The 17,768-nt window shown below is 48.6% G+C and overlaps 1 protein-coding gene across 1 annotated transcript in view; it reads right to left on the bottom strand.

Moving 5' to 3' along the window:
• The window catches only part of OAF (out at first homolog), a 28,689-nt gene extending 12,594 nt beyond the window's left edge, over positions 1–16,095 (bottom strand). Inside the window, exon 1 of the mRNA XM_083481194.1 lies at positions 15,093–16,095. Coding sequence (XP_083337320.1) covers positions 15,093–15,341 — 249 coding nt within the window. The 5' untranslated portion in view covers positions 15,342–16,095. The remainder of the gene's footprint in view (positions 1–15,092) is intronic.
• Positions 16,096–17,768: the final 1,673 nt, after the last annotated feature.

Below are 17,768 nucleotides of genomic sequence, written 5' to 3'. Positions count from 1 at the left end.
AGTTCCAGCGTGACATCAGCACCCCCACAGATGTTCCGGACTCAAGGGCTCTTTGCGCAGTATGACTCCCGAAGGGAGAATGTTGGGAAATCCTTCTTTGGAAAGCAATTCAGGGGCAGTAGTGATAAAAGCAGCAGGGAGTGGGTTGGAGAAGCTAACCATCTAATGTTTCCGGATTTAGTGGCGAATTACTTTACCCCGACAGCGAAGGCAGGTCCATAGTTCTATCCGAAAGGCACACCATTTACGCATTTGTAGTTCCAATAGTTAATTAACACGAACACTTTAAAAAAGCCCTCACAGTTCAACAGCCTAGTACTCCACTTTCTGCTATCCAGAACTGTGTGTGCAAATTAGGAGTGTACGCTAATCAAGGCGGCATGCAGTTTAGGATGTGCCTGCTTCTTTTTCAGGCTGTAAAACTTAGCAGAAAGGGTTGGGGGGGGGGGCTAGGGAGGCTTTGGAGTGTATAAGTCAGACTTGGTGTGTGTTTTGGGGGGTACCTATTTATCTACTTGCACTTTGAGGTGCTTTCGAACTACTAGGTTGGCAGGAGCAGGGACTGAGCAATGGGAGCTCACCCTGTCACAGGGATTCGAACCTCCGACCTTCTGATTGGCAAGTCCTAGGCTCTGTGGTTTAAGCCACAGCACCACCCGCTTCCCTTGTACACCATGGCTTACAACAGCATAAAAATGACCCAGGAGGGAAAAAAATGGCTTGAGATCCTATCTCCAAAGTCTTGCATGTTTGCTCATTCGTGGTCTGGGCTTAACATTAGATGTAAACAAGGTCCTATCTGATATAATTTCTCTCTCTCTCACACACACACCCACCCAAACTAGAGATAACAGGGTTCAAACACAAGGACACCAAGAAATTCACAGCCATTGAAGGATCAGGATATGACCCCTGCCTTAGGGGACCACTTCTCCAAGCAACAACACCATTTTCAGGTTTCAAGTTTATTTGAACTCAAAATGTTCCATATGGAACCCCACCCCCACTTTAAAAGATGTGCTTAATTAAAATGCAACCCTGTGTCGATTTGCACGGCTGCTCCACAGGATAACAAAAGCAATATTCTGCCAAACTGTGCCCCTGCCTGCCCTCAAACACAGCCTGCAGGAAATATATACTTTAATAACCATGTGATAAATTTGCTAATGTTTAACGTCACCGGGTTTATTCCTGCTGAGAACCTGCCTTGAAACTTCCGGACCGCCTCGCTCTGCATCCCAAATTGCCTCTTTTCCCTCTCAGAGAGCAATGGTGCAGAGAGGACCTCCGCAAATGAACAGGTTCACACAGAAGCAGGCAGGCTTAAAGGCAGAGATGGGGAACCTGTGGTCCAAGATGTTGTTGGGTTCCCATCTGCCCCAGTCACATAATGCCCATTCCACAGTTGTTAGAAACTTTGGAACTCCCTGCCTATTGACATCACACAGGAATCTTCACTGTACACTTTACAGCACATGCTAAAAACATTTTTTTTAGGCAAGCCTACAAAGATACAAGGAACACGGGTGGCGCTGCGGGTTAAACCATAGAGCCTAGGACTTGCTGATCAGAAGGTCAGCGGTTCGAATCCTTGCGACGGGGTGAGCTCCTGTTGCTCGGTCCCTGCTTCTGCCAACCCAGCAGTTCAAAAGCACATCAAGCGCAGGTAGAGAAATAGGTACCACTCTGGCGGGAAGGTAAACAGCATTTCCATGCGCTGCTCTGGTTCGCCAGAAGCAGCTTAGTCATGCTGGCCACATGACCCGGAAGCTGTATGCCGGCTCCCTCAGCCAGTAAAGGGAGATGAGCGCCGCAACCCCAGAGTCGGCCACGACTGGACCTAATGGTCAGGAGTCCCTTTACCTTTACCTTTCAAAGATACATAGAATGTTTTTGTATGTTATAATCTGTGGTTTGTTTGTTTTTTACTTTAATGCCATTTAATTTTTTTAAAAAATGCTTTAAAATGGTTGGGTTTTGGTTTGTTTGTTTTTTACTGTTTTTACCAATAATTTAATTGGTGTGATTTTCATGATAAACCTCTAGGAGAGTTTTGTTTTTTTTAACCACCAAAGAGAGTGCATACATTTAATGGAATAAAAATAATAAATACATAACCTTCCAGAGATTATGGGAGTTAGGTATAGTCCATCAACATCTAGAAGACCACAGGATTTCCATTGCTACATTAAAGTACCATGCAAGCCTTATTATGATTATTATTATGATTCATAACCCACCCTTCTCAAGTAGCCCAGTGTTTCATCAGCAAGCAACAAAACAATAAAATACCTTAAAAACAACCCCCTCGCTGATGCAGACTGGGAAAGATCTCTATTTAAAAGGCTTTTTGGAAGAGGATGATCTCCAGTAGGCACCAGAAAAGCAAGACACAGCCCCTCCAAGTGTCCCTATTTTCCAGGTACAGTCATACCTTGGGTTACAGACGCTTCAGGTTGAGGTTTTTTTTTTTGGGTCCCGGACCGCTGAAACCTGGAAGTACTGGAATGGGTTACTTCCGGGTTTTGGCGGCCGTGCATGCGCAGAGGTACTAAATCATGCTTTGCGCATGCGCAGACACGCCAAATCACAACCCATGCGTGCGCAGACGCACCGGGTTGTGAACATGCATCCCGCATGGATCGCGTTCGCAACCCAAGCGTCCACTGTACAGTCCTGGATTTACAGAAGCCGTCCCAGTTTCTGATTCAATCTCGGAATGCCCCGCTTTTCCTAAGGATGTCCCTATTTTCATCAGAGAAATGTTGGTGTCATGCGACCCCCGAGTGAAGAAGACAAGTAACTATATAACTTTTAGAAGACATCTGAAGGCAGCCCTGTATAGGGAAGGTTGGTTTTTTTAATGTTTAATGTTTAATTTTGTGTTTATATATGTTGGAAGTCACCCAGAGGGGCTGGGGCAACCCAGTCAGTTGGGCAGGATAGAAATAATCGAATTATATTATTATTATTGAATAGGATGTCCCTATTCTCATCTGAGAAATGTTGGAGGGTATAACAGGAGGGAATTCAGTTCCTAAATTATGCAGAATGGGACCTCCTGATAAGATGCCCTCTGCTGGAGGCCCTCACTTGCAACATACAGAGACTGTCCCTAGACCGTGCCCCCTCCTAGGCTACACCCTCTCTCTCCTCAGGCCACACACCCTCACCAGTCCTGCTTCACATTCTCCTTGAGTGGTTCTGTCTGCCTGGAATGTGCACTGGAACTCCAATAATGCCTCTTTTTTTGCCTGGATAGAGCTTCGAGAGGAGTGCGTGTGCATGTGCGCATTTGGAAGGTCACCCAGAAGGTTATGTGGCCCTCAAGCCGAAAAGGATTCAATTCACCTGTACTTTATAGGACTGTTGCAAGGATTACCAGTATGTGCAGCCTCCACACACCTGGTGAAGACCCTGAACTGCTATACAAACAGCAAGAATTGATCTCAGGCCAGGGCGCAGCAATTTTACACCACAAAGGTTCCTTGGAATCTAACCCAGGACCTAGGAATTTTAAACACTGCTTGAGCTGCAGACCCTTCCCCACTTCCCAGCACTTAGATGGCATCTCTTTCCCTCCTCTGGGATGAATGAAGAGTTCCAAGCCAAGATAACGCAAGTTGAGGTCAAGAGTAGCAGGAAGCCACAAAGATTGCAGAAATTCTTTCACTTTCAATTCCTCAAATAGTACGCAGCCAGACTGAAGTGCTCTTCTCTGCTGCTATAAAAGGGGCAAAGTACAGTTCTGAAATCGACATGAGGTTTACGCTGACTGGGCTAGGCTGCTACGCAAAGCTAGAAAAAGCAGAGATACCACTTTTAGAATACACAGGAAGCTCTATCCAGGCTGCACCCCAAGAAAAAAGAGCAGGCAACAACTCCAAAACCAACTGGAAACCTTCCATGGGCCGGATTCAGCTCAGGGGACTCCAGCAGCCAACCAGTAGAACTTGAGAAGGATGAGCAGCTCAATTATTAAGGTGGCATATACCAGGAGGTGGGGTATCTCTGGCCCCTGAGGCTGCTCCATCTGGCCCTCAGAACTTTCCCTTTCCCTAGGTCACACGCCCTTGGTGGTACTGCTTTGCTCCCCGAGTATTTCTGCCTGGCTGGCATATGTCCTCGAACTCCGATCATATCTTCTGCCTGCCTGGATGGATGGATGGAGGGCATGCAGCTCTCAAACTGTTCCCCAGAAGAGAATGAAGGCCTCAGGAAGATAAAGGGGTTCTCCACCTGGGTCAGCATCAGTATTCCCCAAAGCTAGAACTTCTTCCTGCAGATGTCCACCCTCAGGTACCCTTGCAGAAAACCTCTCCAAGAATGTGAGAAGAACCTGATGGATCAGAACAATGGCCCATCTAGTCCATCACCCTATGCCCCAATGGGAAACCTGCAAACAGGACCCAAGCACAAGAGACCTCTCCCCTCCTGTGGTTTCCAGGAAATGGCATTCAGAAGCATCACTGCCTTCCAACCGGGCAGGCAGAGCATGATTGGTAGAGAGATAGCCTTCTCCTCCACAAATCTGTCTAATCCTAATCTAGGTTGGTGGGAACTTGTGGGAGCTACATCCTACATCCTCCAGCAGCTTCCTCCACCCATTTCCAGCATCTGTCAATGGCACTCATGTTCAGCTAACCAGTGATGGCCAAACTTGGCCCTCCAGCTGTTTTGGGACTACAACTCCCATCATCCCTAGCTAACAGGACCAGTGGTCAGGGATGATGGGAATTGTAGTCCCAAAACAGCTGGAGGGCCAAGTCTGGCCATCACTGAGCTAAGCAAATCCAAAGAGGATTCTGGAGCAACCACACCAGTGCTGTGGAATTCAATAGCATTTCTTTGTGTGTGGAAGGGCGGGTAATGGAAAGAACAAACATCTGGGAATGCTAGAACTCACATGGTTTTCTTCCAGAAGGACCCTCCCTTTCCTTGTCTCTGCCTAAGAACAGATCTTTGTTCAGGGCAGACACAAAGGCAAGGGCTGGACCTAATATAGGAGAATCCCCGAGGCAGTCAAAGCTAAAAGGTGAATAAGTGGTGACATGATCAAAGTCCCCCCCCCCCCCCGCAAATGCATGGCATGGAGGAAGGGGATAGAGGAAAGTTTTTCTATGTATGCTACTACGGCGGCCTATGTTTTGTTAGCCCTAGAAATGGAAAACAAGCGAGGTCCCAACTAAAGAAGAACGGCAACTTAAGTTGACAGAATATGCACAACTCACAGACTTAACATATAGAACAAGAGAACAGGAAGAACATATGGTTAAAGAAGATTGGAAAATGGTTATTGAATATATGGGAAATAATTGTGTACAGCTGAAAACACTGGCAGCATTAAGATAAATTCAACAGTGTAAACATGTTTTGATGGGAGCAATAATGGAATACTGAATGGTATAGTTTTTGTAAAATATGCAGGAAATTATGATATGCAAAATGAACCATGGAAAGAAAAGAAGGGAAGCCATTAAGGATGTAAAAGGAGTATTTTAAACTGTAAAACAGAAAAATTAATAAAAGAGAGAGTGAGAGGGAGAGGTTTTTCTTTGTCTCTTGTAGGACGAGAAATCATGGACATGCAATAAAGCTGAATGTTGGAAAATTCGGGGCAGATAAAAGAAAGAACTTATTCAAGCAACACATAGTTAAACAAGGGCATTTTCTCCCACAGGAAGCAGTGATGGTCCCCAACCTGGACTGGACAAATTCATGGAGGAGAAAAAGTCTAGCAGCCATCATGACTTTGCTCTGTCTCCTTGGTTGGATGCAGTAATTCTTCTGAATATCAGTTGCTAAAAGCCACAGAAGGAAAGAGTGTTCTTGTCCTCTGGTCTTGCTTGAGGGTTTTCTACAAGCCTCTGGTTGGCTGCTGTGAGAACAGGATGCTGGACTAGACAGGCCATTTTGGTCTGATTCAGTAGAGCTGCTCCTAAATTCAGTGTCTAAAAGAAGGGGTTCATCAACAGGGTGGAGACCTAGATCCTGTCCTCCCTACAGGCCACTCAGTATACAGAGCAGCAACAGTGCTCCGGAGCATGTAAAGTCCTTTGCAACTGCATAGCCTCTAACAATTCTCTGATGGAAATAGGGACATTCTAAGGAAAAGTGGGACGTGGGTGGTGGGTGGGTTAAACCACAGAGCCTAAGACTTGCCAATCAGAAGGTTGGCTGTTTGAATCCCCGCGATGGGGTGAGCTCCCGTTGCTCGGTCCCTGCTCCTGCCAACCTAGCAGTTTGAAAGCACATCAAAGTGCAAGTAGATAAATAGGTACCACTCTGGTGGGAAGGTAAATGGTGTTTCTGTGCACTGCTCTGGTTTGCCAGAAGCAGCTTAGTCATGCTGGCCACATGTCCTGGAAGCTGTACACTGGCTCCCTTGGCCAATAAAGCGAGATGAGTGCCGCAATCCCAGAGTCGGCCATGACTGGACCTAATGGTCAGGGGTCCCTTTACCTTTAAGGTAAAGTGGGACATTCCAGGATCAAATCAGAAACCATGGTGGCTTCTGTAAATCTGGGATAGTCCCTGGAAAATAGGGACACTTGGGGTGTGTGTATGTGTGTCTGCCCAGCCTGAGAGCCAAATGAGATATGGTGCAAGAGATTTGCAATAAGAATCTCTGCTCACATAAAAAAAGAGAAAAGAATAGAAGTCACTGGAAGGAAGAACGAACTAGGTCAAACTGGTGTGAAAGCCATTTAACGCTTTCCCCATGCAATTTTTTTTCCCTCATTAAACTCACCCCCTCCAAAAATATGGGGTTTTTTGTCATTTCCCCACAGAAGAAAGTTTAGAGATATCTTAGGATTGTCAAACACCAATATCTTTTGATCTTAAATACAAGGGCTGCAGCTCAGTGGTTAGAGCACCTGCTTTGCATCCAGAAGGTCCCAGGCTCAAAACCCAGCAGCTCCAAGCAGGGCTGGGAGAGAACCCTGCTCTGAAACCCTGCAGTGCTGCTGCCAGTCAGTGTAGACCAGTGTTTCCCAACCACTGTTCCGCGGCACACTAGTGTGCCGCGAGATGTTGCCTGGTGTGCCGCGGGAAAAATTAAAAAATTCGAAAGATTTTTTTTTTAAGTCAAATTTTCGATTGGGGCGCCGTCACTAGATGACCCCTGGGGTTCCCTCCCTCCCTCCCGCTCTGCGCCTCCCTCCTCCTCCTCCTCCAGGGAGGCCCTTCCTGGCTCTCGGCCAAGGCTTGGCGGCTGCCACTCACTCACTCGCTCGCCCACCCGTCCCTCCATCCCTGCACCCGGACTCTCCCCCTCCGTCCCCGGCGCGGGGGCTGCCGGGATCCGTAGTCCCCTCGCCCTTGGGCTCCGCGCCCGCGCGGGGTGCACGAACTACGTTTCCCAGCCTGGCGGGCCGGGCGTTTTGTTTGAAGCGCTCTTCTCCCGGCCATGGAATGAGTGCAGCGGCGGCGGCCGGGCGGGCAGGGGCTCTTCCGCGCAGACCCCGGGCAGCCTGCCTGCACCCCCGCGGAGATCGGGCGGCAGGATGGAGCCCGGGGATCCCCGCGGAGGCGGAGCGGCGGAGGCGGAGGCTGCCCCCCAGGTAGGGCTGTGTCGGGGGTGTGTGTGTTTATTTTTGCAATGCTGCATCTGCGCCGGAGGGGACGCATCGGACCGCGGGGAGACCCCTTGGCGGGCGTGCAAGGCAATGCATGCGTGCAGGCGTTGTATGGAGTGCAGTGCAATGCAATGGCAACGCGGCGCCCTGCATGCATGCATGCAACTTCCACCGGCGCTCCGGACTTGGCAGGTGAGGGGGGTCCCCAGTGGGCGGCAGAGAGAGCCGGGAGGGCGAAGGGGAGCCGGGGGGGGGAGCAGCGCTGCTCCCCGAGCCGAGCCCGGGGGGAAACTTCGGCGTCGTTGCGCCGGGTGTTGGAAGCGGAGGCTGGCGGGGGCCCCTCACCTGCAAAACCTGGTCGCCTCTCATATATTTCGTGCATTGCATTCATCGCCCGCTTTCTCCTCCAAGGAGCTCCTGGGGGCGCGCGTGGTTCTCCCTGTGTTATCCTCGCAACAACAGCCCTGCGAGGTGGGTCAGGCCAGTGGCCCAAGGGAGCACCCAGGGATTGTCCTGGCCAGGTGGGGTGATTTGAACGCTGCTCTCTGCCCGGTCTTCGTCCTCATTTAGCCCCCACATGTGCATGACTGTGCATGACTGAGGTTTTCCCCCCTCGTCTTGGCTATGGTGTGAGTCTCTGCTGTTAATTAATGGGGTTCTGCCTTCGGAGAAGATGAGCCAGCCCTCAAGGAGGTGATTATGTAATTTGCTAGCAATTCATGTCCCTCCCGGCGTGACGCTGCGCGCTGACGTCACGGGGCTGTAATGGTGGTGTGCCTCGAGATTTTTTTCATGAAACAAGTGTGCCTTTGCCCCAAAAAGGTTGGGAAACACTGGTGTAGACTGTACTGGGCTGAATGAACCATGAGTCTCTCTCAGTATAAGGCAGCTTCCTATGTTTCTACAGTATGCATAGGTGCCAGCTCTCTGGGGCCCTGCATGCCTGAGTGAAGGGCCATAAGGATAAGAAAAAGGTAGAAAGGAAAAGGCCCTTCGTGAGCACCCACACAATCCCCTGTGAAGGAGCCAGGCACCCACAAATTTTGGTGCCAGGACCATGCATGCTGCATGGCAACCACGGTCACAGGGCCAAGCTGGCACTCCAAGCTGGCACTGTGACCTGTAGGTTGTCTCCCCATCAGGCAAAAAGCAGCTTAGAATGGGAGGAGAAGAAAGAATATAACACCCTCCTCCTTCTGTGCCGTAGTCCCAGTCCCTATGACTTCTATTAATTTTCAAAAAATGGCCCCTGTGGAACATCATCATGGGTTTCCTGCATTACATCTATTTTGGCCGGAGTATTGGGATTTCAGTCACATCTGGGAATGCAGGGAGATAAAGGAATAAAGGTCAGGGGTCCATGGCTCGCAGATTGTAACCCTTGATAAATGTGGGCACCCAGAGAACCATATAATGAGCTCCATATGCGCAGTGAGGCTGGAGGTGTAAACAGCAAGATGCCAAGGTTTTCTAGCAAATCGCTCGTGAAAGCAGAGGAAGCTTCAAAAGGCAGATTTCAATACAGTGCGAGGAAAGGATCTGCTTTCCCAAGATAAAAGACAAGAGTCTTTTTGGATGCATTGCCAGGGCTTACAAGAACAACTAAATTACCTCTGTGAAGTCCCCATTGCGTATATTCCAATAGTGACCCCGTTCTCCAAATGCTGAGCCTTAGATAGCCAAGAAACTGGAATCCCAAAGTTTGCAAAACTAGAATCAAAATCTTAAAAGGAGGAGCTGCCCATTGAGGGCTGAGCATGCTCATTGGCCACCAATGGTTAGCTGAATGCTGAAAAGTGGTGCTGCTAGGGAGAGAAATGAGAACAGGATGGGGGAAAGCAGCACATTTTGTGGTAGGCCTCATTTGTAACCACTACCACCAATAACAGTGTACTATTCATGTGCACAGTGCTTTAGAAAGAATAAATGGCCAGGTCTAAGACCCAAGAGCTTTACAATTTCCATATATATCTTCACCACCACCAAGGGGCTTGCATCTACAATACACACAAATGAGTTGCAATGAAGCAGAGGAGCCACGTCTCTCATTCATTTACAGTGGTACCTCAGGCTAAGTACTTAATTCGTTCCGGAGGTCCGTTCTTAACCTGAAACTGTTCTTAACCTGAAGCACCACTTTAGCTATTGGGGTCTCCTGCTGCTGCTGAGCCGCCGGAGCACGATTTCTGTTCTCATCCTGAAGCAAAGTTCTTAACCTGAAGCACTATTTCTGGGTTAGCGGAGTCTGTAACCTGAAGCGTATGTAACCTGAAGCGTATGTAACCTGAAGCGTGTGCAACCCGAGGTACCACTGTACTTGTTTTTAATAAGATCTGCATGGTCCACCCATGTATGTCAAAGTTATAGAGCAAGACAGCATGTTAAAGATCTTCTAATGGTCAAGGCATAATTGACCTGTGCTAATTAATTCTCAGCACACCCCTTTGCTTAAGGGCAGCTGAAGGGCCTTGCTGGTTAACAACCATGTCTACTTGGTGCTGCATTCTTTGAAAGAATCCAAACAAAGAATGGGTGGGTGGAGAGTGGGGGAGGAGGTCCCACCAGAAGTTGGCCAGAACACCCTGGCCATAGCAGAGATGGGAAAGAATTACGGAAGGAACACAGCAGGTAACCCTCTTTGTGTGGGAGTGCTTTGGGGCTTTCCATTATTACTTATCTTGTAGCAGACAATTTGAGGGACTTACAGACAAGCTTTAAGGGACCATAGTTTACTCAAAGACCTTTCATCATGACATATGTACACTGCACATTGGTAATCTGAAGTTTGTGACATCAAAAGCTAAATTCCCCAGCCAGTCTCATTCTATGCAAATTAAAGCTATGTGCCCGATTGCTCTACTTTTCCATAAATAGACTTTTCTTTATTACCCCATTGTGTAATTCTTCTTTTGCTAGTCATAGGGAAGGGCAAGACTAGACCCAGGATAGCCAGTGTACTGCAGTAACAGTGTCAGACAAGGCTGCCCAGTGAGACCCAGGTTCAAATCTCACTCAATCATTAAGCTGGCCAAGAAACCTTTGGTGAATCTCTCTCAGCTCAAACAATTTGCAGGGTTCTTGTGATGACAGAACAAGGAGAAACAACATGTGCATTATTCTAGGCAATTTTTGGCAGCGCAAAAGGTTATTAATAAATCCCCAGGGGTGAATTAACCAACAGTGCTTGGTGAATTCTGGCTTCTGAATTCACCAAGCACTGCCAACATATTTTCTAGCATATTCACTGTCATAAGGGCTAGGAACGTCCTTTTTTGAAAACAAAATGAAAACTGAGATTTGGGAGAAGTTAAATTCAGCATCCAATACCACTTTAGCTGACATCCTGCAAGCAGTAAGGCAGGACCTACTGAACCTCAACAGGGAAGGACAAGAAAGTAGCAGAACACGATAATCAGGCACATTCTTCCATTCTTTCCCACTACCACTCGTGTGTTTATCAGACCTTCTTCTTGCAGAGAAGGGCTTTATTTTTGCAGCAGAGCACATGGTTTGCACAGAGGTCACAGGTTCACTTCCCAGCATCTCCAGACTGAAAACCCTGAAGATCCACTTTCAGTCAGTTTAGACAGTACTAAGCTCAATGGACCGATGGCACATAAAGAGGCTAATTTTGTGAAGGACCGTATCTTGGCGACAGCTACAGCAGGAGATTCAGGGTGTTGAAAAGACATTGCTTTCACACAATGCACTGTTAACCAGTGGAACCCACAGCCCCAGGATGCTTTTAAAAGGAGGTTAAACACAATTAGAGAAGGGCACAGCTCAGCGGTAGAGCACGTGTGTTGCATGGGAAAGGTCACAGGTTCAGTCCTCAGCATCTCTAGCTAGAAAAGCTGTAGAAAAGCTGAATGTGAGAGACAGAAACTTAGAAAGCTGCAACAAACAACAACAACAACAACAGAGTCAGAGCTGGTCTGTCTTGCTCTGTAGAGCAAGACTGTCTAAAACAGTCTTTGCCACCCAGCTACCCTCCATATTTTGAACTATAATTCCCACCAGCCTCAGTCTGCATGATCCATGGGCAGGGATCATAGAAATCATAGAGTTGTAAGGGACCATGAGAATCATCTAGTCCAAGCCTTCAATGCAGGAATATGCAGCTGTTCCATTTGGGGATCAAACTTGCAACCTTGGCTTTATCAGCACCATGCTCTAACCAACCGAGCTATTCAGGCTGATGATGATGGGGTCTGAAGTCCAAAAGGCACCTGGATGGGGATGCCCATCTTACAACATGATGCAAGGTCCTTGAATCCATATTCCATCCAGGCGGAGACTCACTCCCTCACTGCACCTTCCCAGCTACCTCTCCACCTCCAGATTCTATATCTGGTTCCTAACTTGCTTTGTTTAAGGCAGGGATGGATGGGGGAATCTGTGACTCTCTGGATCTCCAGCTGCCATCTGCCCCAGCCAGCATAGCTTTGGGTCAGGGATGATGTGAGTTGGAGTCGAACAACAGCCTGTGAATTCCTCATCCCTTGTGTTAAACTGACACAGATCTAGTTAGGACCTGGGATTACAGTGTGGTGGTGGAGGAGAGGGGAGCCCCCCAGCTTGCTTTGGTTTACTTGCTGGTCCTAATTTGGTTTCCCCTCACCTCTCCCCTGCCAGGAAAACTTGGAGGCTGTTCTCTATTGCCTACTGGACTTTGAAGCAAAAGTTGGCCTTCTCCAAAGCACAGAACCATGACAACAACAACAACAGTTTATTTCTTGCACCCTACCCATCTAAGATTTCTCCCTCCACAAACAAGGCAAAAAATAGGCTTTTGCATGGTGCATCAGTTTGTGGAGGCCTGCACAGGATCATTCCCCTCTCTTTCTGCAAGCCTAATGCCAGAAATCACAGTTAAAGATCCTCTATAAACACTCCCACCCTCCCACTCACCCTGCAAGCTTCTCCCTCCATGAGAAGATATCAGTGACCAGAGTTCCCAGGCTGGAGTCTCTTTGATCTGCTCCATTCCACTGCATAATGTAGGCCACTGCAAAATACACCAGGGACCATATTCCAGACAGTGGACCGTTCAGGGCTGGGGTGGGGGGAGGCAGGGATCTACAGACGCCTCTGCTTAATAAGGAAAGGACAATGGCTGGGGCACAGAGAGATGCTCCTCGGCTCCCACACCCAGAGCACAAGCGAGCCAGTTCTTTGAGGCTGTGTCACTGACCACACAGCGATTACTCCATTGCGGGAGCATTACAATCAGGACTGATCTTCATTTTCAAGCAGCTGCTGTGGTTCGGAAAGCTCCTGTTGCACATGGAAGCCATAAGATGCAGTCTCTGTTCAAACATGCGCATGCTATCTCTTGATTCCTTACCACTGCAGTTCAGTGAGCATAAGGAGAACTTTGCTGGGTCAGACCAAGGGCCTTTCCAGTCTGAAGTTCTGTTTCTAACAGCCAACCAACTGCCTCTAGGAAATCTGCAATAAAGGCTTGCACCATTTGGGACTTGTTAGTTTAGAGAAACAGCTAGTAAGGGTGACAGGGTGCAAGTGTATACAGTGGTACCTCGGGTTAAGTACTTAATTCGTTCCAGAGGTCCGTACTTAACCTGAAACTGTTCTTAACCTGAAGCACCACTTTAGCTAATGGGGCCTCCTGCTGCCACTGCACTGCCAGAGCACGATTTCTGTTCTCATCCTGAAGCAAAGTTCTTAAGCTGAGGTAATATTTCTGGGTTAGCTGAGTCTGTAACCTGAAGTGTATGTAACCTGAAGCATATGTAACCTGAGGTACCACTGTACAGTTATGCATGAGATGGGGAATGGGGAAAGAGAAAAGTTTTTTCTGTATTTCTCCTAACACTGTTGTTGTTATTATTATTATTATTATTATTATTAGTATTATTATTACTATTACTATTACTATTACTATTACTATTACTATTACTACTACTATTTTATTTGTACTCCACCCATCTGACTGGGTTGCCCCAGCCACTCTGAGTGGCTTCCAACAAATTGTAAAAACTCAGTAAGACATCAAACTTTCCTGTACAGGGCTGCCCAAAGTCATATAGCTGTTAATTTCTGTCTCACTGAAATTCACTGAAGCTGAATGTTGGAAGATTCAGGACAGAGAAGGGAAAAGGACCTTGCCATACATAGTTAAACTATGGAACTCACTTCTGCAGTGGGCAGTGATGGCCACCAACTTAGATGGCTTTAAAAGAGGATTGGTCAGATTCATAGAAGGTAAGGCTCTCAGTGGTTACTAGCTGTGATGGCTCCGCTCTACCTCCACAGTCCGAGGCAGTAACGCTTCTGAATCCCAGTTGCTGGAAACCACAGGAGGGGAGAATTCTCTTGTGTTTGGGTCCTGCATGATGCACCTGGTTGGTCACTGTGGGAACCAGATGTTGGACTAGGTGGGCCACTGCCCTGATCCAGCTAGGCACTTATGTTTAATATTAGATATATCCTCAAGCTAGTCAGGCCAATTCTACAATCCTGGTCCCCACCCTCTTTATGCAGGGAGAGTGAGCTAAATCACGGGGGGCGGAGAGGGATTTGGTGATGTGTGTGGCTTTTGCGTGTGGGTGCAATGGATGAACTAGCCTTTGATGTCTGGGAGCCGACTCCATAAAAAAAAACAACCCAGAACACTGTAAGGATGTGAGCAGATGTGATCGTTGCACCTCTGGCATTGGTTGGGAAATCAAAGATGCAGATGCTGTCTTTGAAGCAATCTCCAAGTTGAAACCCTACACACTGTTTCTCAGAAATAAGACATAAGGTAAGAAGAGTCCTCCTGGATGAGACCAAAGGCCCCTCTAGACACGTATAAAGTCAATCCTTCTACCTTCCAACCAAAGGGATTGGCTCCTTTTCCTTGTCTTGCACTTTACCCAGGAGGTTACAACCTCCCACCCACCTCTGAAAGCTCTCAGTCCAACTCAGCCTAGTGGGTAAAAACTCAGGCTTAGAGTTCAATGAGCCACCACTTCAAATCTTTGCAGAGCTTATGAATCTCCCACAGTCACTATAGGCAAGGCACTCAGAGATGTGAAGGCCACCAGGATAAAATTGGGAGGACTGGAATTAGTTCCGTCCCCCTCAGGCCTTCAGATATCTAGTACTCTTTCAGTCTGACCAAGGGCTGCTGTGAAGATAAAATAGAGGGAGAGGCACACACCATAGATGCTCCCCTCAGCTCATTGGAGGAAGGGGGAGATTAAAAGTTTAAGCAATGCGCCAGGGAAGTTTTTAATGTGTGACATTTTAATGTATTTTTAATCTTTATTGGAAGCCGCCCAGAGTGGCTGGAGAAGCCCAGCCAGATGGGCGGGGTACAAATAATAAATTATTATTATTAGAATATTGGGTGTGGGGGTGTGTATCTATTAACCCCATCCTTTCCAGTTGGTTCCCCCGTTCATCCTCTTACATTAGAGGAAAGACCCTCACATTTTCCTGGCGGGAAAGCCCCCCCCCAAGCCACAATTCCTGTGCCCCAGTCGACCCCCGCGTGCGCCCCCGCACCTGTTTGAAGTCGGCCGTGAGGGTGATGAGGGTGCCGTCGCCCTTGCGGAGCTCCAGGGTGACGCAGTCCGCCCCGCTGTCCGCCTGCAGGCTCTCCTCCGTCACTTGCCCATCGGGGAGCCGGACGCGGACTCGCAGCTCCGACGGGGCCCCCGACGCCGCGGCCACCCAGGGCAGAGGCTGGGGCCAGAGCAGCGCCGTCAAGAAGAAACGGAGCCAGCCGCCTCCTCCTCCTCCCTGACAGAGCATCTCCAGTAGAAAGTGGGGGGTGTTCAGGGCGAGGGAAGAGAGACTGATCCAAACACCCTCTTAGAGGGACCCCCTCTCCGGGCCGGAGTCCCGATCACGCTCTCCGCAGCTCCACCGCCCCGTCCGGGAAGAAGGAGAGAAACTTTCCCAAAGTTTGCAACTTTCCTTCTGGAGTTGGCGGAGGCTCCTGGCTTGACTGCCTACCTCTCGCCGGGGAAAAAAAACCCCCTGCACTGGCGCCCCCTCGAGCCCCTGGATGTCCCTCCGCCGGACACCGCATGGGCTGCTGGCGAGGGAGGTCTACTCCTGGGAAAGTCCTCTTGCGGCTGCGCTCCGCCCCGCCCGGCTGCCAGGGGTGCTCGGATGCTGACTGCTGCTGCCCTCGCCTCGGCTCCCGTTGTTCCTGCTGCCGGCCCTCGCCTCTCCTTCCTCTGTCTCCCCTTTCAAGCTCCCCCTTACTTCTCTCTCTTTCTCTCTCTCCTCCTTTTTTTTTTTTTTTTTTTTTTTGCTCCTTTTCATTCAATCGCCCCGTCACTTCCTTCACTCTCCAGCATAACAACCCGTCGTGGGACCTGCCTTAAAGAGACATGCGCCCCCTGCCTGCCTCCCCCGCCTTGGAAAGGGCAGGAGCGCCTGTGCAGCTCCCCACCCCAGCAGGAGAGCGAATGCGAAAGCAATAAAACTGGAGTGGAAAGAAAGAAAAAGTTGAACGAACTTTAGCACTTGCACGCACATGCCGCCACCGTTGGTTTCAGGCTTCCTGTGATCATCTTGATTTATAGGGAGCGGGGGCTTTTTCCCTTAATCAAGACCATCCCTGCAAAACTTCAGCCAAAAGTCCGCCTCCCTTTCATCCCCCCCCTTTTTTTGGAAAAAAGATACGGTGGGATTTCCCCGCTACAAAACAAAACTATAATGTTAAGTTTACAGCATCATTCATAAGGTGAGTAGCAGGTGATAGCATAGGAGTCTATAAAACTACACATGGCTTGGAGAAAATGGATGGAGCTTGCGGGCTTTCGATGAGGCTGATGTGGGACAGAGAAAAAATGTCTCTTTCATGCAATGCATAAACTGGGGAACTTACCCCCACAAGAGGCACTGTCTGCCACAAACTTGGTTGGCCACTGAGCCAGTGTGGTGTAGTGGTTAAGAGTGGTAGAGTTGTAATCTGGTGAACTGGGTTCGCTTCCCTGCTCCTCCACATGCAGCTGCTGGGTGACCTTGGGCGGTGGAATTGCAAGGGGTGGTACTCCATCTACCTCATTGTTTCCCCTCCTGAGTTCAGTGAGAACCAGGGCATTCCTGTGCACCACGTTGCCACTCAGCTTTCCACCTAGAGTCCAATACTACACAGGAGATTGTCTCATGTTAAACCAAACTATTGGTCCATCTACCTTAGTACCGCCTCCTGACTGGCAGCATTTTTCCAGGGTTTCAGGCAAGGGACAGCTCACACCTGACTAGGGAGTACTGGGTTCAGAACTTTTCTAGTCCTGGGGGTTGTCCAAACTGAGCCTTTTGCATTGGGCTTCCAGATCTACTGTCTCATTTCCATTCTCTTTAAAAACACACAGGGCAGTTTTCTCTCTGCAAATGGGCGTAAATTTGCATCTTTGCACATGAATTGGCATATACAAATTTGTGCAACCGCCCCTATGATTTGAGTCTTTTAAGAATCTTGCAATGTTCTGATTTTAGCTCACAGAATACTTTCATTCAAATGACTGTTTCTTAAAAAACTTTGGCTGAGCTAAAACACCCATTGCAAATTCCTTTGCTCCTGTCTTGCAAAGGCCAAAGTATACATTTGGGAAAGGGCTGTAGCTCAGCTGAAAGCACGTGCTCTTCGTGAAGGAGGTTCCAGATTCATTTCCTGACATCTCCAGGTAGGGCTGGGAAAAACCCTGAAACCCTGGAAAGCTGCTTCCAGTCAGGGTTGATCATATGGAGTTAGATGGACTGATGCCCTTGTCCAGTTTAAGGCAGCTTCCTGTGTTCCTGTGAAGCCACGTTGATCACTAACTGGGCGTGGAACAATCTCGTTCCTCTTGGCGAATTTTCCCACACCAAGTCAATGCAGGAACGACGTGCAGTCTCCAGTTGTTGTTTTTTTCTGCTTGGGGATGTTCCATGGAAGCATTTTAAGAGATAGGAACATAACAGTTAAAGCAGCGGGAAGCAATCAGAGCTGCAAGAACCCTTTGTTACAAATTTATTTTTCGTTAAAGGAAGGAAGTTGCATCTGGAAAACGGCAGGGGCCCACAGCTCAGTGACGGCAGACCAGATGCTTAGTACGCAGCACATTTGAGATTCAGCTGAGGTGAAGGCAAGGCGGGGAACCTCCGGACTAGGGAGCCAAATCTGGACCTCTGGACCTTTCTATGTGGCCCTTGGGACTCTACCCAGGCTACACCCTCTCCACA

Source organism: Podarcis liolepis (assembly GCF_965112155.1).
Source record: "Podarcis liolepis genome assembly, chromosome: 16".
Lineage (NCBI taxonomy): Eukaryota > Metazoa > Chordata > Lepidosauria > Squamata > Lacertidae > Podarcis > Podarcis liolepis.
The sequence above is the reverse complement of the archived record's forward strand: the minus strand, read 5'-3'. Positions and strand labels throughout refer to the sequence as shown.